The sequence below is a fragment of the Oryctolagus cuniculus genome, chromosome 4 (genome assembly GCF_964237555.1).
Source record: "Oryctolagus cuniculus chromosome 4, mOryCun1.1, whole genome shotgun sequence".
NCBI lineage: Eukaryota > Metazoa > Chordata > Mammalia > Lagomorpha > Leporidae > Oryctolagus > Oryctolagus cuniculus.
Window position 1 is genome coordinate 174,320,228 of NC_091435.1, and position 20,869 is coordinate 174,341,096.

Consider the following 20,869-nt stretch of genomic DNA (forward strand, 5'->3'; position numbering starts at 1 on the left):
TCCTCTAGTTAGGCTGGTGGACTTCCCCCCACGGGGCTTCAACCTCGTCCCCTCTAGGCTCTTCCTGCCGCTTTTCCGCCAGTGTCTTGGGCTACCGTGGTCTCGTCTCACCTCTCTTTCCAGCACTGGCACGGAGGCTCTTAGCTGCTGGAGTCCCGGGCCGTGTGCGCCCGTGTCCTCCACGTAGGTCCACCGTGTCCCGCTAGTTCCAGAAGAGTTTCCTCTGCAGTTTTCCCCCTAACTCTTTCCTGAGACTACAGTATCTCCACTTTTTTTTTTTAAGATTTTATTTATTTATTTGACAGGTAGAGTTACAGACAGTGAGAGAGAGACAGAGAGAAAGGTCTTCCTTCCATTGGTTCACCCCCCAAATGGCCACAATGGCTGGAGCTGCGCCAATCCAAAACCAGGAGCCAGGAGCTTCTTCCAGGTCTCCCATGTGGGTGCAGGGGCCCAAGCACATGGGCCATCCTCCACTGCCTTCCCAGGCCACAGCAGAGAGCTGGACTGGAGGTGGAGCAGCCGGGACTCGAACCGGTGCCCATATGGGTTGCTGGTGCTGCAGGTGGAGGATTAACCTGCACCACGGCGCCAGCCCCGTCTCTCCACTTTTTTTAAACTATCTTCTCCTGGGCTAGAGCAGTAAGCTCCTTCCCTATTCCGCCATATTGGAACCGCCAACCATGAGTCTTTTCTACTGTTTCTAGCCCCAAATGCTCATTGCTGACTTCCTATCCTGGTCAGTGGGGTTTCCTCTCCCATCTGTGTATGGACCAGCGGGGAGTGGGCCGGGGTGGCTGGGCTGGGCTCGTGCACCGGCTTCAGGCTGCGGGTCAGCTGAGCGTGGCTCCTTGCTGTGGGCTGGGCTCGGGTCTGGGGTCCGCTCCATGTGAATGGATGCTGGATGCTGGGGTTCAGGACGAGGGGAACAGGGCCCACACCATCTCACGACAGCAGCCCAGGAGCCCGAAGGCAGACAGCCGGGCCGGTGTGTCTGGAACCCTTGCCGACACCTCAGTGGCCAGCATCACGGGCGACGAGGGGCATTCTGACTGCAGGCTCACAGAGCGGAGGGCCAGGATTCGGACGGCGACGTGCTGGGGCCGTCTGTCCAGCCCTCCATCCCTGGCGGTCTGTTGTGTCACAGGCCGTATTTGAACTCGGATGATATCCCGCGGCACAGCCCTGCCCGGCAGCTGGCTCTTACACACCTGATTCGTGTCTTCAGTCCCAGCGCTAGCACAGAGCTCTGGGACGGGAGTTCATCTCGGGCTCATTCGGCGGGGGTGGGGAACACCCGGGGTGGGGGGTGGGGGGGGCGTATAAGGCCCCAGGGAATCGTTCCATCCGGCTCTGCCAGGGCAGCTGCAGGCAGCACTTGAAAGTGAGTAAGTGCAGCAGGCCGCCGTCGAAGTCGATCGCCCTGGGTGGCCGGCGGCCGGAGTGTGAATGCCCACGTGGCTCTTGGCAGAGACCAGGCTCCCCTGGCCGGCCCAGGGGACGACGCAGGTTTGGGCCAGAGCGGCTGACCGCCGTCCCCCGCCCCCCGCAGTGAAGACCATGTTCCGGTGGTGCATTGACAGCGAGCTGCTGCGGGAGCGCCACCTGATCTGCCCCGAGGACTACTACGACCAGGCAGTGCCGTTTTGCTCTGCACCCAAAGGTAATGCCCGTGCCTCCCCCTGAGAGCCGCCGTGTGTCGAGCTGCCTGGGCCCCCCTTTGCCCTCGTGCTGCGGGTGCCCATGGGGAGAGTCGAATCTGAGTGTGCCACGTCCTGGCCAGCTCCCCGACATCCCTGCCGGCCCCCAAAAAGCAAGAGAGAAGGCGGTTGTAGAGGAGGTGGTGAATGAAACAGGAGAGGGAGGGGCTGACGACGCAAGCCGGGGAGCCGGCGCCCACTGGGGGTGGACCTCGGACGCGGGGTCCTCAGACGGAAACGGGGGCTTTTCCTCCTTCGGGAATGGAGGGGAGGAATAGGGAGGGGGGGAGAGAGAGAGAGGGAGGGAGGGAGGGAGGGAGGGAGGGAGAGAACGGGTCAGTTTCCCGAGATTGGAGAGGCTGGCTCTGAGGATGGGTGGACAGGAGGCTGCGTCGCCTAAGCAGGCAGGTGGACTTTGGAGGCGCGGCCGTGTGGCTCCTGCGGGCTGTGTGGCTCCTGTGGATGGAAACCAGGACTGGGCAGCAGCGGGGGCTCGGAGACAGGCTCTCCGTGTGAGGGTCTCGGCCTTTGGGGGAGGGTGGCGGGCAGGGTGGACCCCAAGGTGTTGAGAGTGCTGACGACAAGGGTTGCGGTGGTGGGCTGGGGCACGCAGGGGAGGGGCCGGGCCGTGCTAGGGGCACTAAGCCTCTTGTGTGTTAGCGGTAGTGGGAGACCCTGGCCTACGCAGGTGAGGGATGCCGGGCGGCGTCAGGCTAGGACGTGTGTGGTGCGGGCCCCGCTGCGTCCTTGCTAGCAACGCACATCCTCACTTAGCCCCCGGAGGATCTCACAGTGTGAGAACCGTGAGAAGCTGGGTCCCGCACGCGAGCCCTGTAAGACGCGCGTGCCCGCGTGGGGTCCGTGCACCTGCCAGCGTGCGAGGCGGAGTCCAGCGATGTCCCCTGAGCACGCCGGCAGCGTGAGTTCACGTGTGCGTCGGCAGTTGCTCTGGAGCCCGTTTACGGGAGGACGTGGCCCCGGCTGTGGCGTTGGCGGCCTCGCTCGGGTCCTCGTGGAGACGTCCAGCCCCTCGCCGGGCTGTGGCGACTCCGCGTCTCCTTGGCGCCCTAGGCATCATCCTCCCCGGGTATTCCAGACCGACGTTCAGTTTTGAGATGCGTTCCGTGCCGAAGAGAAGTCTCACCAGGAAGCTCAACGTTCTGTGCCGGCAGCTGCTGGCTGTGCCTGAAGAGGAGCTGGACCACACCGTGGACAGCGAGACGTGGGACTCGACTTCCAAGGCCAGACAGAGGACCAGAGACGCGGTCAAGGTCGGCTCCGGAGCGCCTGTGCTGCCTGGGTGTGGCCCCTGGGGCCGGGCGGGATTCTGTGCGCTGGCTGTGGCCGTGATGCAGGAGGTCAGGGTGTCCACTCTCTCTGGCTCCTCCCCCAGAGCACAGAGCCCCTGAAGAGTACAAACTGGGCGAACCAGCGGCGCGTGCCGCAGAGAGCGGCACAGCCAACCCCGCCTGGCAGCAGCAGCAGCTGGCACCGAGGCCGGAATGACTTCCTGCGGAACCCGCGGTTTTCACCCCCTGACACCCCGCACGGAGGCAGGTCTCTCATTCTTCCTCCCAAGAAGCCTGCGCCATCGAGACAGCCGGAGAGCCTGCAGCCGGAACGGAGGTGCGACTGTCCCCGGCTTGCGCGCTCAGAGCCTGGCCTGTTAGAGAGAAACCCAGCAGCTCTCGGGTCCGGTCTGGCTATGGAGGCCCCTCGAGTTTTTTGGGGAGGGGGCAGGGCTTCAGGGTCACCCAGAGATGTCGCAGTTGGGCGTCCCCCCAAGTCCTGGCCTCACGGTTTTCTGCCCTGCCAGCGTCTTGAGAAACAGCTCCGTGTTGAGCTCTGAGCGGCCCAGGCCAGACTGGGGGCGCTCCCTGGCCACCTGTGTCTTCCATCGGACTCCACCGTCTTAAACGTAACAGCACTTACAGTTTGCGTGATTACAATGATTTGCCTGATTTGGCTATGACTTGGCTGTACTTCAGTAATTATCCTTATGAAGGGAAGGAGTTGCTTCGCAGATTCTTAGTTTTTTTTTTATAAGAAATAAGTCCTGTACATGTTCAGTTAAAATGCATGTTTTTTTTTTTTAATTTTTTGACAGTCAGAGTGGACAGTGAGAGAGAGAGACAGAGAGAAAGGTCTTCCTTTGCCGTTGGTTCACCCTCCAATGCCCGCCGTGGCCGGCGCACTGCGGCCGGCGCACTGCGCTGATCCGAAGGCAGGAGCCAGGTACTTATCCTGGTCTCCTGTGGGGAGCAGGGCCCAAGCACGTGGGCCATCCTCCACTGCACTCCCTGGCCACAGCAGAGGGCTGGCCTGGAAGAGGGGCAACCGGGACAGAATCCGGCGCCCCGACCGGGACTAGAACCCGGTGTGCCGGCGCCACAAGGCAGAGGATTAGCCTAGTGAGCCGCTGCACCAGCCGCATGTTTTTTTTTTTTTAATCTTAAAGATTTATTTATTTATTTGAAATAATAATCTTCCACCTGTTGGTTTGCTCCCCAAATGGCTGCAACAGCCAGGGCTGGGCCTGAACCGAAGCCAGGAGCCAGGAGTTTCTTCCTGGTCTCCCACGCGGGTGCAGGGCCCAAGCACTCGGGCCATCCTCCACTGCCTTCCCAGGCCATTGGCAGGGAGCTGGATGGGAAGGGGCGCAGCCGGGACTGGCACCGGCGCCCGTATGGGATGCTGGTGTCACAGACAGCGGCTTCGCCTGCCGTGCCGCAGCGCCGGCCCCTCGTGCGTTCCTAGTTTTAATGGACTTAGAGCTGTGACCGTTTCCCTATCGAGACAGCTGACGGCTTCTTAGCAGGAAGCCTGATGCTGGAAACACCACCTCCTCCTGCTCGTAGAGCCCGGGCAGCACGCTGGTGCCAAGGCTTCCGGGTTCTCCCTGCGTGCAGAAGATCCTGCCGCTCCCACGTCTACCAAGACCGCATCGGGCTGCTCCACGATGCAGGGGCCTGCCGTGACAGCCAGAAACACCCGAGAGCCGCCTGGGCGTGTCTGGGGGCCCCTGCGTGGCGTCCGTGTGCGAACAGCACTCACCCTGGCCCCCGCTTCCCCCGCAGCTGTGCCGATACCCCGGTGTTTCTGGCCAAGCCGTCGGTGGTGTTTTTCACAGATTATGAAATCGGATCGGTCTATGAGGTACAGCTCTTGCTCCTTTATAGATCCTCACCCTGTGTGCGTGTGTGTGTGTGTGTGTGTCCACGTGTGCCCCGCAGTGTTCGTGACCAGCTCTGAGGGTTACGGCAATGCTTATCGGTATTCGCGGTGAGTCCCTACCATCGCTGACACCTGTTCGCATCCCTTCTCCCTCCGTGGGTGTGTCTAAAAAAATAGGTGACTGCTTTTTATTTATGTGAAAGGCAGAGAGCGAGCGAGCTCGTTCCCCAGCAGCCAGGGCTGGGCCAGGCAGAAGCCAGGAGTGGGAGACGCCTCCCGAGTCTCCCGCGCGAGTGTCACGCACCCAGCACAAGCTGTCTCCCAGGGTGTGTGCTAGCAGCACGTGGGAGTAGGCAGAGGAGCTGGGGCTCAAATTTGGGCGCCACAGTGTGGGATGCAGGTGTCCCAGCTGCACCCTCACCCAGAGGCCGCAGGCTCCCGGCCCCGCCCCTTTCTGATGGCGGCTTCCCTGGGGGATCCGGTCCTGCCCAGGCCTAGCGGTCACCAGCGGTGCTCAGCAGGTGCGGGACAGGGAGGCCTAGCGGCAGCAAACCCTTCCCATAGGTGTGGAAGGTCTTGCAGATCCGCACTAGGTCCAGGTGCTCCCCACCGGGGAAGCCTCTTATCTGCCCGTGACCGCCCCAGCGGTCTGTTCTCTTTGGTCCTCGTGTGTCTGCCGGCCCGCTGCAGATGGCTGAAGAAGCGGCCAAGGCGGCCGACGGGATTTCAGCTGGGGAGTGGACAGGGCAGAGGGACGGCGGCTCCAGGACACGTGGAGGTTGACTGGCCTGCGGGGCTGGCGCAGGGCCTGGGGCTGCAGTGGCCCGGGGCCGCCATGGAGCAGGCGCCTCCCTCTGCTCGCCGGGGGTCCACTGGTCCTCCCTCTGACCTCGCCTACCTCTCTATGGCTCCCCCGGGAAGCTACCCCGCCTGCCCCAGCGGCCTGGGTTGAACAGCCGAGCCGTTTGCTGTTTATCGCCCCGTGCAGCTGGGAGCCCCACAGGGCGAGCGCTACTCTGAGGTCAGTGCCAGTCTGACCGCCAGTGCCTGGTGCCCGGTGGGCCCTCGGGAAACTGCTGTTACACGAACGCTCGGACACGGCGTGCCCCTCGTCTTCACCAAGCCCCGAGACGGTGGACCGAGGGAAACTCGCCCCACATAACTGCATGGGTCTGTTTTGCATTGCCATATTCAGAGCAGGCAGGCTTGGGGCCGGCACTGTGGCATAGCAGGAAGTGCCTGCATCCCATATGGGCACCGGTTCTAGTCCCGGCTGCTCCACTTCCGATCTACCTCCCTGCTAACGACCTGGGAAAGCAGTGGAAGATGGCCCTGGGCCTCTGCCACCCCTATGGGAGACCTGGATGGAGCTCCTGGCTCCTGGCTTCAACCTGGCCCAGCCCGGCTGTTGTGGGCATTTGGGAGTGACCCAGCGCATAGAAGATATTTCTCTCTGAATCTCCCTTTCTCTGTAACTAACTTTCAAATACACAAATGAATCTTAAAGCAAAAACAGAAGTAGGCGGGCTACTTTATGAGTGAAAGAGGTTTACGGGGCTCACAGCTGTGAGCCTCTGGGGAGAGCCTAGTGGTGGACGGAACCGTGGCAGGAGCTCTGAGCGGGGAGACCACACAGCCAGGCACGAGGCCGGAGCATCTGGCAAAGCCCACTCGTGGAGGGGCAACCTCGCTTCTATCTGAGGACACCTGAAAAAAAGGAAACGCGATTTCTCGTTGTTTCAGAAACGTGAGGCTGGCGTGAACTCGGCAGTGCTGGACTTCAGTGGGACACAGACCTGGGTTCATGGTGGAAGTGAGTGTGCTCACGTGTGCACACACGGAGAGATGCAGGGACATGTGTGTGCTCACGTGTGCACACACGGAGAGATGCAGGGACATGTGTGTGCTCACGTGTGCACACACAGAGAGATGAAGGGACATGTGTGTGCTCACGTGTGCACACATACGGACAGATGCAGGGACAACGTGTGTGCTCATGTGTACACACACACGGACAGATGCAGGGACATGTGTGCTCACGTGTGCACACAGACAGATGCAGGGACAACGTGTGTGCTCACATGTGCACACACACGGACAGATGCAGGGACGACGTGTAGCAGTCAGCACACCCATGTCCAGATCATGGGTAATTAATACCTTTCTCCAATCAAAGGAGCCAGTGAACCTGGGAGAGCCAGTGGGTTCTGTGATCAGAGAGGGAGGAGTGAGTAGGGAGAGGAGATGGGGTGGGGGACGTGTAGAAGGGCCCAGGCCCCGGTGGGCTCTGTGGCTGAGGCGTGGCCCTCGGGGGTCCTGTGGACTGACTGTAGCCCAGAGAGTTAATGAACGTCCGTGAGTTTGTGCGGACATCGGCAAGCGTGTGCATGAATAAGTCGGTGAGGGACCGACGTTGCTCCAGACGAATCTAACTACGGACGCAGAGGAAGACGAGGGCGCGAGACGCTCACTGAATCTCACACTCGCGACATTCTTGGCAAGACGTACCTGGCAGTGGGTGCTGACACTCGCGGGTGAGGGTCAGGCAAGAACAGGCTGGCCCGCCGTACCTGCCCCAGTGTTTAACAGTACTAAACACAGCACCCTGCCGCGGAGTATCCCGGCCAGCACTGGACCGGAGATTCACGTGACGTCAGCACTGAGAAGGCGCAGACAAGGGCCGGCTGTGGCCCCTGCGCGTCTCCTCCCGGGACAACATCAGCCCGAGCCCGACTGCCCGGCGCCCTGCAGGTAACCCCAGGAGGCCTCCGGGTCACGCCCAGGGAGACGGAGGAACCGTCAGGGCTGGCGGAGACCGAGGAGCCGGGCGGCCCCACACAGCGGCAGGTGCTGGACGGGAAAAGGCAGCAGGGGGAACCCCGGGAAAAGAAGTCAGTGCTGTGCTCTGGCCAACGCAGCACTGACCGAGCCGAACGTCTCCGCTCCGACCGTCGTTCTTGGGTTATGTGAGAAGTTTAAAGGTGACTCATTGATTTTCCTATCTGAACGGCAGGGAGAGAGAGAGCACTCTTCTGTGTGCCGGTCCACTCCCCAAATGGCCATAACAGCCGCGGCTGGGCCAGGCAGAAGTCAGGAACCGGGAACCTTGGCTGGTGCTCCCGTGTGGGTGGCAGGGGGCAGGTCCTTGGGCCGTCTTCCGCTGCGCCAATGAGGAGCTGGACCGGCAGGGAGCAGCGGGGTCTTGAGCTGGGGCTCCGACGGGAGGCTGATGGCTTGCCGTGGTGCCAGGACCTGAGTAAAATTTCCACGTGGAGGGAAGCGAGTGAAGGGGATAACAGACTCTGTAGATGATTTTTACAACACCTGCAAGTCTGGGATTATCTCAAAGTATTGACGTATATGTGTTTGGGAGACTTCCAGGAATGGCACTTTGCAAAAAATGCAAGTCCTAGAACTGAAGTTAGTTTCAGTGGAAAATCTGCACGTCGTTCAGAGGTGGAGAGGAGGAGGGCAGTCGGTCAGTGGAAATTGTCCAGGCTGAAGAACAAAGACAGACAAAGTGACGGCACAGAGCAGAGCAAAAATGGGACTGGCGAAGGTGTCCCCACAGAGAGGGGACAGCGCTCGGGCGGCAACCGCATCTGACGGGGCGACGGATGACGGTGACCCCAGGGAAGGAAGACTTCAAGCCGCCGAGTGACGCGTGAACCACCCTAAGCAGAATGCAAGAAAACCAAAGCAAACCTGGGCACGTGATAGTGAAATCCTGCTGTCAACCAAAGAAAAAGAAAAAGTATGTAGAGTTAAAAAAAAATCCAACAGAGAAGATAGAAGCTAACGAATTTTAGAAAGAAACTTCAAAGTTTAAAATCTGGAACCCTAAATACAACTAGAAATCTCTTCAAAGTGAAGAAGAGGGGCCAGTGTTGTAGTGTAGCAGGTAAGGCCACTGCCCATGACACTGGCAGCCCATGTGGGCACCTGTTCCTGCCCCGGCTGCTCCACTTCCCATCCAGCTCTCTGCTGTGGCCTGGGAAAGCAGTGGAGGATGACCCAAGTCCTTGGGCTCCTGCACCCGCGTGGGAGACCCAGAAGAAGCCCCCGGCTCCTGGCTTCAGCCACTGTGACCGTCGAGGAAGTGAACCAGTGGATGGAAGACCTCTCTCTCTCCTATTTGTTACTCTGTCTTTGAAATAAACAAACAGAGTGAGGGACAGGGAACCCAGATCAGCATCTTCTGCTGCTTTCTCAGGCACATTAGCAGACAGCTGGATCGGAAGTGGAGCAGCTGGGACTTGAACGGGTACTCCTACAGGATGCTGGTGTCGCGGGCGGCGGCTTAACCTGTTGCGCCACGACGCTGCCTCAGGTTGAGCACTCTGAAGGAACCATCCGTCCTGACAGCTGCTGTGGGTCAGAGATTCAGAGGGCACAGCTAGAGAGAATCGGGGCTTGGGCGTGACCTCAAGACGGGCTGGGTTTCTCCGAGGCTTCTCCCCCTGCCTGACAGTCGATGCCAGCTCCACGTAGCGGCTCTGTGTAGCCTGGGCTTCCTCACAGTGTGGCAGCCTAGAGGGTGGCCCAACTTTTGACGAGATGGCTCAGAGTGAGGAGCCACGGCTGTAAGCCAGCCAGATAGAGGTGCATCACTTCCCATGACCTCCCTAGGAAGCCAGCCAGATGGAGGTGCACCACTCCCACGACCTCCCTAGGAAGCCAGCGAGGTGGAGGAGCCCCACTCCCACGAGCTTGCCTAGGAAGCAACACAGCACCGCTCCAAGGCACGCCGTGGGCTGTGCCGGACTTGACGGCCTGGTCCTGTGATCGGAGAGGCTGTGGGCGAGTGGTGAAGCTGTGCCGGGGAGTCTGCACGGCCGCTTGGCAGCAGGCGCAGCCGCGACCAGCCCAGGTCAGACGTCAGGAGGCTCCCGGAGCTCTATTTAAGGAGATGACATTTGGGTAAGAGTCCCGGACGTCTTGGGAAGAGACCTGTAGGGTAATGGAGAGGGATCGGATTATTGCTAAGTCCGTGGCAAACTACATGACTGATTAACTCCAGCAAGGGAAAGACCACACGAGGGAGGGAAAGGCACCTGCTTCCCCTCCCCCCCCCCACCCCACCACCCCACCCCACCCCCGCTGTGAGTGCGCCTCCACTGTGCACCTGGCCAGCTCTGGAGCTGCGCTGGGCAGACGGGGAGGGCGGGGTGGCCTGGGGCTCGCTTGTGGGCTGGGAAGGCAGTGCCTGCAGCCAAAAAGCAGGCAGGCGCACTGCTGGGAGGCGGAGCAGTAAGCGCCGCCTGATCAGCGCAAAGGGGAAACCGTTTGCCCTTGGAGAATGAGAAAGGCAGGGTGGAGCAGGCGGGCGGCCAGCGTCTCTGTTTTCTCAGCCTTGGTCATTCTCTGGCTCTGCACACCATGTGACTGTCCAGCTTGGATGAAAATAACTTTTTTAAAAACAAGCAAAACTTGGCACCCAGAGCAAAGGAGGCCCAGATGGTGCAGGGTCTGCTCCCCGTCAAGCCAAGCCCTGTTTTATAGATACAATGTTTCAGACTCTGGAAGGAGGAAGCACCTACCCTCCAGTAGGAGAGAGCCTAATATCACTTAGGCACCAAATCGAAAACATAAGCCGGTCTTAACACAGGTGCAGAAATGCTAGGTTAAACTCAGCGGCCAGAAAGTAAGACAGACACCCACCGACACTCGGGAGCACCCACGTGCGGCCCAGGAACTCCAGGCGTGTCCTGCCCCGACGCCAGCTGGCACTGGCCTCTCAGCCTGTCATTTTCTCCTGCAGGCCTGCAGTGCTGGTGGGGAAACCAGCCCCGCCCCGCCCTCCCCGTGACCAGTGCCCCGCCCCGCCCTCCACCTACACCTCATTCTGGTTGACCACTGGCAAAAGCCTTAGTAGCTGTGACCGTACCACAGTCCCCTACTGCCCACCGTAAAGATTTGTGTGTATTTTATTTTTATTTGAAATGCAGAGTTACAGAGAGGGAGAGAGGCCTGCCATCTGCTGGGTCACTCCCCAGATGGCTGCATTGGCCAGGGTGGGCCAGGCTGAAGCCAGGAGCCGCTTCCGGGTCTCCCACGTGGGTGCAGGGCCCCGAGCACTTGGGCCATCTGCTGCTGCTTTCCCAGGTGCGTTAGCAGGGGGCTGGATGGGAAGTGGAGCAGCCGGGACTGGAACCGGCGCCCACGTGGGAATCTTAACCTGCTGCGCACTATGCCGGCCCCTAGCTAGGGTTCTTACACACCACCTGGGGAGCAAGCCCAGAACCACGTCCCGAGGAGCCGCTGTGCGGGGCCCTTGTGGGACCGATGCCCCAGGAGCACAGGCTGACATGCTGACATCATGTGCCATCCTTGGCAGCTCCGCGAGGAGGGAGGGCGTGGAAGGAGAGCGAGCGGGGCTGACGGTGCATTACCAAGCTGGCCGCCAGGGGGCGCAGCTGACCGTCCTGTGGGACAGAGAAACTACCTGTCTTATTGTTCCGAGGTTTGCCTCGTGTGTGGCTGGGGGCGAGGCTCTCTGGACCTGCTTCAGCCAGCGTGAGATGCAGCTGCTGCCACGACGGCGAGGACAGCAGGGCTGTCGGCTCGCTCCACGGCACACGGCCAGGCCCAGGCACCTGCGCACCTCAAGACACAAAGCTGTGTTTAGTATCTCACGTGCAAAATGCTTGTCTCCCTACCTCGCTCAATTCACCAGACAAAATACATCAAGGAAAAGAGCAGCACTTTTAGGGGAGAAAAGAGTTATGCAAAGCTTTCTTAAGACTGAAGCACGGGCCAGCGCCGCGGCTCGCTAGGCTAATCCTCCACCTGCGGCGCCAGCACCCCAGGTTCTGTCCTGGTTGCCCCCCCTTCCAGGCCAGCTCTCTGCTGTGGCCCGGGAGTGCAGTGGAGGATGGCCCAAGTGCTTGGGCCCTGCACCCCATGGGAGACCAGGAGAAGCACCTGGCTCCTGCCTTCGGATCAGCGTGATGCACCGGCCGCAGCGGCCATTGGAGGGTGAACCAACGGCAAAGGAAGACCTTTCTCTCTCTCTCTCTCACTATCCACTCTGCCTGTCAAAAAAAAAAGACTGAAGCACAAACCTGAAAAGGTTGATCCATTTTGTATTAAAATTTTAGAAACTGTGCATCAAAAGATAATTCCAGGGGCAGGCTGGGAACATCCATACTGCCCAGAGGAGCACTGGGTGGGCCAGCTCCCTGCTAACGGACCTGGGCAGGCAGAGGATGAGGGCCAAAGTCCTTGGGCCCTGACACCCTACGGGAGACCCGGGTGGAGGGAGCTCCAGGCCCCCAGCGTCTGCCTGGCCCAGCCCTGGCTGCTGCTGGCATTTAGGGAGTAACCAGTGGGTGGGAGAGCTCCTTTGTCTGTCTCCATCACTCTGCCTTTCATATAAATGAATCTTTAAAAAAGATAATACAAATGCAAGGTCCTGGAGACATTTTATTATGTGTATCTTTAAAAAAAAAACTATTTCATTTGAAAGGCAGAGTGAGGCAGAGAGAGGTAGAGAGAGAGAGAGAGAGAGAGGACCTCCATCCACTGGTTCACTCCCCAGATGCCTCCAACGGCCTGAGCTGATCCGAACCCAGGAGCTTCCTCCAGGTCTCCCATGAAGCTGCAGGGGCCCGAGGACTTGGGCATCTTCCACTGCTTTCCCAGGCCACAGCAGAGAGCTGGATCAGAAGTGGAGCAGCCGAAATTCAAACCAGTGCCCACAGGGATGCCGGCACTGCAGGCAGTGGCTCCTCCCACTATGCCACAGCGCCGGCCCCTTTGCATACTTGTAAAAAATTAGATCCAGAATACGTAAAAGACTGCACAGTGGCAAATGGTAAAACAGAACAACCAACTCACAGAACAAGAAGCCCAAGTGGCAAACACATAAAAATGTACCCTGCACCCTTATCAACAGAGAAACGGAAGCCAAATCGTGATGTGGGTCTCGCCGGTCCTGGGCCTGGCCCACAGGTGCACCCTGTGGTGCTCGCCGATGATGGGCCTGGGTGTGGACGATGGGCCTGGGTGTGGACGATGGGCCTGGGTGTGGACGATGGGCCTGCGTGTGGACGATGGGAGTGATGCTGAGGGGTGGGGACTTCAGCTGCGCGTGCGGTGCCCTGAGCTGGGGCGTGGCCTTCATCACACTGTGTGTGACACTTTTTTTTTCTTTTCCCAGCATAATTTTTTACAAGACACCAGCAAAGCCACGTGCACGGGCTGAGTTCTTCTGGGCTACGTTTTGTGCTGGGTGCCGTCGGGGTTTAGCGTTAGGTCTTGTTCTTAAAGGTCTCCTAAGCCGGGGCAGGGGGAAGAGGAGGTGGGGGCTTACGTGGATGGGGTGGGGGTGGGGGTGGGTCGGGGCCTGGTCCAACCCTGGCTGTCACACAGGTGCCGTAACACCCTCTGCCTGCGCCTTGGGAAGAAGCAGCCCGATGGGATAACCGCGGGGGAGAAGGGAGGCGGGCTCTGCAGCTCAGGCACTCCCGCTTCCGCTGTGGCCCAGCTCCTGCCCTGGTGGCTGTGACGTCAGGGGGCCCAGGGAGATGCCCCGTGTGCGGTGGTTGAGATTTTTACGCATAAAGCCTAGTTTACTTGTTTGGAAGGCAGAGTGCCGGAGAGGCCGTCCATCCCCAAATGCCTGCAGCAGCCAGGGCTGGGCCAGGCTGAAGTCAGGAGCCCGGAACGCCCATCCAGGTGTCCCCTGTGGGTGCAGGGCCCAAGCACTCGGGCCATCCTCCACTGCCTTCCCAGGGACTTGGATGGGAAGGGAGCGGAGCAGCCAGGACTTGAACCAGCGCCCTGACATGGGATGCCGGCATCACAAACAGTGTCTTAACCAGCGGTGCCACGTGGCCTGCCCCGAGAGGGGCAGCTCTACTCCTGCCTTCCCTCTTGCTCTCTCGCTCGCTCTCTATACTTTGGAAACTCCCCAAGTGGACAGAAGCAGGTGGAGCAGGACGACGAGCCCCAGCTCCGAGGCTGAGCCCGCCCGCCCCCTCCAGCCGTCACCTTTGTCTTTGAGCAGATGGTCCTGGCGCTGCAGAACACCACGGCCGCCAGCCGCTACCTGCGGGTGCTCCCGCCTTCCACCCCGTACTTCGCCCTGGGATTGGGTGAGTTGGGTATACCAGTTACCTAGGCTGCCTCCCGGCGCGGGGCCTGACCTCTGCCCTGGCTGACCGTCCCGTCCAGGGTTCCCTGGGCAGTCAGGGCCCCGCCCTCAGCGAGGTCCCAGCGCCTGGACAGCTCCCTGCCCCTGCTCACCTCCCTGGCTACCCACTTCAATCCCCGGGCGTGTCCCAGGAACCGCTAAGATCAGGTCACCCCACTGGGCCCTGCCTCCCTGCCAGCACCCCCACCCCCACCCCGGCACACACGGTGGTCCCGCCCCAGCCCCTCCTCTCGCCTCTGCGCATGCCCAGGGATGTTCCCGGGAGAAGGCGGCATGGTGGCCCCCGGGATGACCTGCCAGTACACCGTCCAGTTCATGCCCGACTGCCTCGGAGACTTCGACGACTTCATCCTGGTGGAGACCCAGTCGGCCCACACCCTCCTGATCCCGCTGCAAGCCCGGAGGCCGCCCCCGGTGCTGACGCGTGAGTGTGCGACCCCGAGGCTGCCGCGGAGCCCCTGCTGGCACCGCTGACTGCTGGCCCTGCGGGTCCTCGCAGGCGGCTCCCGGGGGCCGTGTGTCTGGGTTCCGGCTGGGGGCCCACCCACCGCCGGGAGGAGGCCGTGTGGCTCCGGAGCGGCCTGGCCAGGGCACGGCCTGGCTCACCCTCTCCGCGGGGCCTCGGGACAGCCCCGGAGCAGCGTGGCGCGCTCCCCTCCTGAGCTGCGCTCCCCGCGCCGCAGTGTCGCCGGTGTTGGACTGTGGCTACTGCCTCGTCGGGGGAGTGAAGATGACCAAGTTCACCTGCAGGAATGTGGGCTTCAGCGCGGGCAGGTTCTGCATCGTGCCCAGGAAGAGCTGGCCGCCCACCAGCTTCAGGGTGAGCGAGCCGGGCTTGCTGCCCGGAAGGGCTGCCCCCAGGGGCCCCCGCAGAGGCCGCGGCCCCCCGAGGGCCTGCTCCAGAGGGGACTGCCCGCCTAGTGGAGCCCACGCCTGTCGGCATCGCAGGCCGCCGGCCAGCAGCTCTGCCTGCGTTCCAGTGGCCTCTGTCTACCTGTGTGACCTCTACTTAATGGACATCATGTCCCTACAAACTGGGCTTTCCTGGTCTCTGCAAACACGGGGAGTGTGCAGCCCTGGGCCAGGATTCCCCTGTGCCCACGCCCCAGGCGGCCTGGCCTTGACCCCACCGGTCCTTGTAGTGGCCACCGCTCTCTGTGCCCAGGGAGACCCCGCTGGAAGCTCCGTTCCTTACCGGGGGGTGGGGGTGGGGGCTTGTGGGCGGGGCCGTGTCCCTGGCGTGCTGAGTGGCTGGCTTCGCAGGCGCCCCGGCAAGTGCAGGGCGGGGGCCTGGACGGATGTGGGTCTCTGCAGCAGGGCAAGGCCTGTGTGCCTGGGGAAGTGGCTCCCTCGTTTCCCTGGAGAATGGACAGCCCCGAAGCTCCGCCCAGTCACAGGGGCGTGTCCAGAGGAGGGAGCGGCCCTGCCACGCCCCCCGCGTGTCTTGCAGGCAGTTTCGGCCCCCGGCTTCGTGGAGCAGCCGCCATTTGGAATCCTGCCTTCCGTGTTCGAGCTGGCCCCGGGCGCCGTCACGGTGCTGGAGGTGGGTGCCGCCCGTGGGCATGGACCCCTCCTCCTGGCCGTCGGCCATGGCCGTTTGCCCAGCCGCTGTGTGACCGCGGCAGGGGGAGGCCTCAGAGGTCCCTGGGGCGGCTCGCAGCCCTGGCCTGTCTCGGGTTCTCCCACCCACCCTTGCTTGCTCTTTGCTTCTGTCTCGGGTTCTCCCGCCCACCGTCGGGGGCCGCGGTGATGACAGTGGCTTTGCTCCGGCCTCCTCTTCATGCACTCCGCAAGCCTCATGCGCCAGGCCTCACCAGGCCCCTGCAAAGCTCCCGGTGCAGGACCTCCAGCTGTGGGCCCGGCCAGGGCTCCCTTCTGCTCGTCCCACTGCTCACAGGCCCCGGGAACCCCCGTGAGAGGTGGCGATGCGTCCTGTCGGGTGCAGCCTGTCATCAGGCAGGGGAGCCGAGCGCCCTTGGTTCTTAACACTCAGCCATGCCCCCACAAGCGCCAGAGACAGGGGAGTGCTGCCACGTGAGGTCCCGGGTCCCCCGGGCACAGCCCTTGGACGGCCGCCCAGGAGGTGCTGATGAGCGGCGAGATCTGGAGACGCTGCCAACAGTGCCGCCGGCACGGCCGGCACACAGCACGGCTGCGTTTGGTTCGCGGCTTTCCAGGTTCTGCGGCCTGAGCCGTGTGGCTCTGGAGCGGCCTGGTCAGGGCTGAGCCTGGCTCTCCGGCTCACGTCTGTGCTGAGCTGATCCCTGCCAAGAGCTGGGTCGCGTGGGGCGACACGGCCAGCTCGGGAGAGACGGCGGGGCCCTGCCGTCCGCCGCTGGTGCTGGCCGGGTCTGCAGGGCCCAGTGCAGACCGGGCTCTCTGTCCTCCGGGTCATGTCACCGCGGCCTGCCAGGACTGGCGCTGGCTGTGAGGCACGCGGGCCCCGGCCTGCACCCTGTCCTACACGCGGTGGCCCCGGCCAGGCTTGGTCCGGGTTCTTGTCTCCACGTGAGAGAGGAGTCAGGGCAGAATTAGCGTGGGCGATGGTTTTCTCTGGAAATGGCCCAGAAATATTGGCAACGAGAAGTAAAAACCGACAAAGGGGATTACACGGACAAAAAAGTGCACAGCCCAAGAGGGAGCAAGCGGGAGCTCCACCTGCACCTGCGGCTGCCTCCAGGAGCCCGGCAGGGAGCCGGCTTGCAGGCACAGCAGCCGCACTCTTCTGCGGGATGTGGGCACCCGAGCAGCACCCCACCCCTGCACCGTGGGCCCTACCCCTGCACCGCACACCCCACCCCTGCACCGCATGCCCCACCCCTGCACCGCTACCCCTGCACCGCACCCCCCCCCCCACTTCGGGCAGTGCGCTCCCTGCATCGTGCTGGGAGGGAGCCTCGCCCGAAGGCCCCCCCGCCGGCCTTGGGTGTCGGGTGGGGAGCACAGCACAGAGAGCGAAGGGGAGGGAGTGAAGCTGAGAAGAGGGAGCCAGGAGTGGGTGCAGCTGACGGGGCGCCCTCGTCTCCCGCAGGTCCTGTTCCTCCCCACAAGCCTGGGCAAGGCCGAGCAGGCCTTTGTCATCGTGTGTGACAACTGCCAGCTGAGGGAGCTGGTGACCGTAGGTGGGCGTCCCCCGCCCCGCCCGTGTGCCAGGGAGCTGCAGCTTGGGGCCCTCCCCCTGGTCAGACGTGGGGTCTCCGACACAGACCTGGGGGGCCTTTCTGGCTTCCCTTGGAAGCTCCCTCCTCCGGGAGTTGCCCGCACGGAGGCCCTGGGTCTCCACGGGAAGGGAACTCCCGCTGAGTTGCCCCACAGTGCCCCGCTCCCTCCGTCCATCTGTCCATCCGTCCATCTGTCCACTGTCACTCGAGTGCCTACCGTGGTCTTGGCTCTCAGAATCGCCTGCTTTTGGTCCTGGGGGAATGCGTGAAGATGGCCCTGTCGCCCCTCGTGTGTGCACCTGTGGGTGTCAGCCATGGCCAGCGGCACGTGGGCGGTGGCCCGGGCCCCGCGGCAGCCTGTGGCCACAGGTCCTGGCCACAGTCCCGAGGGCATCACCAGCACCCCTGCCTCCCCGGCCAGGCGTCGGGCAGCTGGTGGCCTTGGATCTGATCTACGTCTCCGGCGAGAAAAGTGAGCCGGGCCCCGGGGAGCTCACGGACCTGACGGCCCAGCACTTCATACGGTTCGAGCCCGAGAACCTCCAGGCCACGGCCAGCAGACAGCTCCTCATCAGGAACGCCACGTGAGCGAGGCTGGCGTGCCCCGCCCGGCCTGCGTGCCCACCGAGACGGGAGCCAGGCAGGGGCCCGCACCGGCCCAGGGGCGCAGATCGGGCGGAATGGTCCAGGTGTCTGCCGCCCGCCGTGGGGAAAAAACAGCACAAAACAGCCGAGATTCACATGACAGCCACACTTCCTGGTGGCGCTCACCACATCCGGGGCCTCGGTGCCGGCCGGAGCCAGCGGCTGTCGCCTGCGTGGTGACAGCAAAAGCAGTTCCGTCCTCGCAGGCAGCCGCGGACAGCGCTGCTCTCAGTCGCCCTGGAGCACCCCAAGACGGGAACAGGGCACCCGGGGGCAGGCACACGCTGGTCCCTGGGTTCTGTCACCCCTGCCACTCCGTTCCCGGCCAGCCTCTGAGTGCCACCGAGGTCCGGGCCAGGGCTGCCCTGGTGCCCGGAGGGAGACGTGACACAGGACTCCGCCCCCTCCCCTTGCCTGCCAGTCCCTGCCCTCCATGGCCGCCCACGGGCAACGTGGGATCCTGGCCCCTCCTCCAGTGGACTCTGACCCACCTGCTGCCCCCAGCCTGGCCCCCCCGGGGGGGGCGCCATGCACGGGTGGGTGGGAGCACGGTCCTGGCAGGGTCTGGCACGGCCTCGGGCGTGCTGCCCACTGTGTGGCTGTCCCCGCAGGCACGTGGAGCTGACCTTCCACTGGCAGGTCACGAAGCCCAACCTGCAGCCCCTGCTGCCCGGAGAGGCCTACAGCGCGGACAGCATCAAGGCTCACCCGGACCGGGAGACCGCGTTCTCCATCCTGCCCCGGAGGGGCACCCTCTGCCCCCACACGGACCACGAGTTCATCTTGGAGTTCTCTCCCCAGCAGGTGGGACGCGGGCCGGCTAGGGGTGGGGTCCGCTGTCCTGAGTCTCCCTCCGTGTTCTTTCCTTGTTATTACTCTGCCTGATAGAGAGCCCTACTCCCCCCCAAACCCACGTCACCCCCTAACGCCAGCAATGGACAGGCTCAATGCAGCTCCCCCACGTGGGTGGCAGGACCCCAACGACTCGAGCCATCACCTGCGAGCTTGCGTTTGCTGGGGTGGGGAAGAGGTAGTGGGACAGCTCTGGGGGCTGGGCCACCGTCCTGGGGGGCTGGGCCACCGTCCTGGGGGGCTGGGCCAGGGTGGGGGGGCCAGCTGGGCTGAGTGCACGCTGGGTCTGCTTCCAGCTGGGGCCTCTCGGGGGCTGGGCCACCGTCCTGGGGGGCTGGGCCGGGGCGGGGGGGGCGGCTGGGCTGAGTGCACGCTGGGTCTGCTTCCAGCTGGGGGCTCTGGGGGCTGGGCCACCGTCCTGGGGGGCTGGGCTGGGGTGGGGGGGGGCCAGCTGGGCTGAGTGCACGCTGGGTCTGCTTCCAGCTGGGGGCTCTGGGGGCTGGGCGACCATCCTGGGGGGCTGGGCCACCATCCTGGGGGGCTGGGCCGGGGCGGGGGGGGGCGGCTGGGCTGAGTGCGCGCTGGGTCTGCTTCCAGCTGGGGGCTCTGGGGGCTGGGCCACCGTCCTGGGGGCCGGCTGGGCTGAGTGCACGCTGGGTCTGCTTCCAGCTGGGGGCTCTGGGGGCTGGGCCACCGTCCTGGGGGGCTGGGCCACTGTCCTGGGGGGCTGGGCCACTGTCCTGGGGGGCCGGGGCGGGGCGGGGGGGGGCGGCTGGGCTGAGTGCATGCTGGGTCTGCTTCCAGCTGGGGGCTCTGGGGGCTGGGCCACCGTCCTGGGGGGCTGGGCCGGGGCGGGGCGGGGGGGCGGCTGGGCTGAGTGCACGCTGGGTCTGCTTCCAGCTGGGGGCTCTGGGGGCTGGGCCGGGGCGGGGGGGGGGCGGCTGGGCTGAGTGCACGCTGGGTCTGCTTCCAGCTGGGGGCTCTGGGGGCTGGGCCACCGTCCTGGGGGGCCGGGCCGGGGTGGGGGGGGCCAGCTGGGCTGAGTGCGTGCTGGGTCTGCTTCCAGCTGGGGGCTCTGGGGGCTGGGCCACTGTCCTGGGGGGCTGGGCCACCGTCCTGGGGGGCTGGGCCACTGTCCTGGGGGGCCGGGCCGGGGGGGGGCGGCTGGGCTGAGTGCGCGCTGGGTCTGCTTCCAGCTGGGGGCTCTGGGGGCTGGGCGACCGTCCTGGGGGGCTGGGCCACCGTCCTGGGGGGGCTGGGCCGGGGTGGGGGGGGCCAGCTGGGCTGAGTGCACGCTGCGTCTGCTTCCAGCTGGGGGCCTTCCACAGCGTGCTCCAGATGGTGCTGGAAGGAGTCCCGGCGCCCACGAGGTGAGGGGGGGCTGCGGGAGCATCTAGGGGCTCTCGCTGTGAGGACCCTGCCCACCCCGGGGCCCTGGGAGCCGCGCCCCGGGCTCACTGGCGGCCCTGGCTGGCAGTGACCGCTGAGTGGGTCTCTGTGGAGCCTGCGGGGGAGCAGAGGCGGGGAGGGGGTGTAGGGGGCCGTGGGGGGCCGTCCTCCTCCCGAGGCCTGAGGTGGGGGCAGCGGCGGCCCGGCCCCGCCTCTCGCTGTGCCCAGCTCGGAGGTGGAGAGCCTGGGGGACTGCAGCTGCCCCGTGGAGGACGTCATCGTGCTGGAGGTGGAGGTGAAGGGCTCGGCGCAGCCGTTCCAGGTCCTCCTGGAGCCCTACGCCCTGCTCATCCCCGGCGAGAACTACATCGGCACCAGCGTGAAGAAGAACTTCAAGGTCGGGCACGCCGGGCTGGGGGCGGGGCAGCAACCCGGGCCCCAGGCCTGCCCGCTGCGGCCGGCGTGGAGCCGTTCCCACAGTTCCCGTGGGCCAGGATCGCCAGGCCCGCGGTGTGCTGCTGGGAGGTCAGGAGGGAGGGCGTCAGGCGGTCCAGGGTCCCACCGTCCTCCCACGGGGCGGGTCTGACCTGAAAGGGCAGGCCCCGGGCAGCCTGGGTGGGGTGTGTGTTTCAGATGTGGAACAACAGCAAGTCGGCCATCAGATACACGTGGGGCAAGATCTGTGACTGCCACATCATTGAAGTGGAGCCCTGCACCGGGATCATTGGTACCTGGGGACTGGGGTGGAGGGGACCTCTGGGCTGAAGGGGCCCAGCTGAGGCCACCCCGTC

The 20,869-nt window shown here is 63.7% G+C and overlaps 1 protein-coding gene across 6 annotated transcripts in view; it reads left to right on the forward strand.

Moving 5' to 3' along the window:
* DLEC1 (DLEC1 cilia and flagella associated protein) overlaps positions 1 to 20,869 on the forward strand; it is a 60,875-nt gene that overhangs the window by 6,015 nt on the left and 33,991 nt on the right. For 4 of the 6 annotated variants that reach the window (XM_070073010.1, XM_070073007.1, XM_070073011.1 and 1 more), the window contains exons 3-16: positions 1,553 to 1,663; positions 2,772 to 2,971; positions 3,094 to 3,326; positions 4,778 to 4,856; positions 13,885 to 13,972; positions 14,282 to 14,455; positions 14,715 to 14,851; positions 15,482 to 15,574; positions 17,063 to 17,153; positions 17,614 to 17,776; positions 18,449 to 18,641; positions 20,001 to 20,059; positions 20,274 to 20,475; positions 20,712 to 20,805. In XM_070073010.1, the coding sequence (XP_069929111.1) occupies positions 1,553 to 1,663; positions 2,772 to 2,971; positions 3,094 to 3,326; positions 4,778 to 4,856; positions 13,885 to 13,972; positions 14,282 to 14,455; positions 14,715 to 14,851; positions 15,482 to 15,574; positions 17,063 to 17,153; positions 17,614 to 17,776; positions 18,449 to 18,641; positions 20,001 to 20,059; positions 20,274 to 20,475; positions 20,712 to 20,805 (1,917 nt within the window). Of the gene's footprint in view, positions 1 to 1,549; positions 1,664 to 2,771; positions 2,972 to 3,093; positions 3,327 to 4,777; positions 4,857 to 13,884; positions 13,973 to 14,281; positions 14,456 to 14,714; positions 14,852 to 15,481; positions 15,575 to 17,062; positions 17,154 to 17,613; positions 17,777 to 18,448; positions 18,642 to 20,000; positions 20,060 to 20,273; positions 20,476 to 20,711; positions 20,806 to 20,869 lie in introns of those variants that run through there. The other 2 variants (XM_070073008.1, XM_070073012.1) reach the window with 2 other exon arrangements.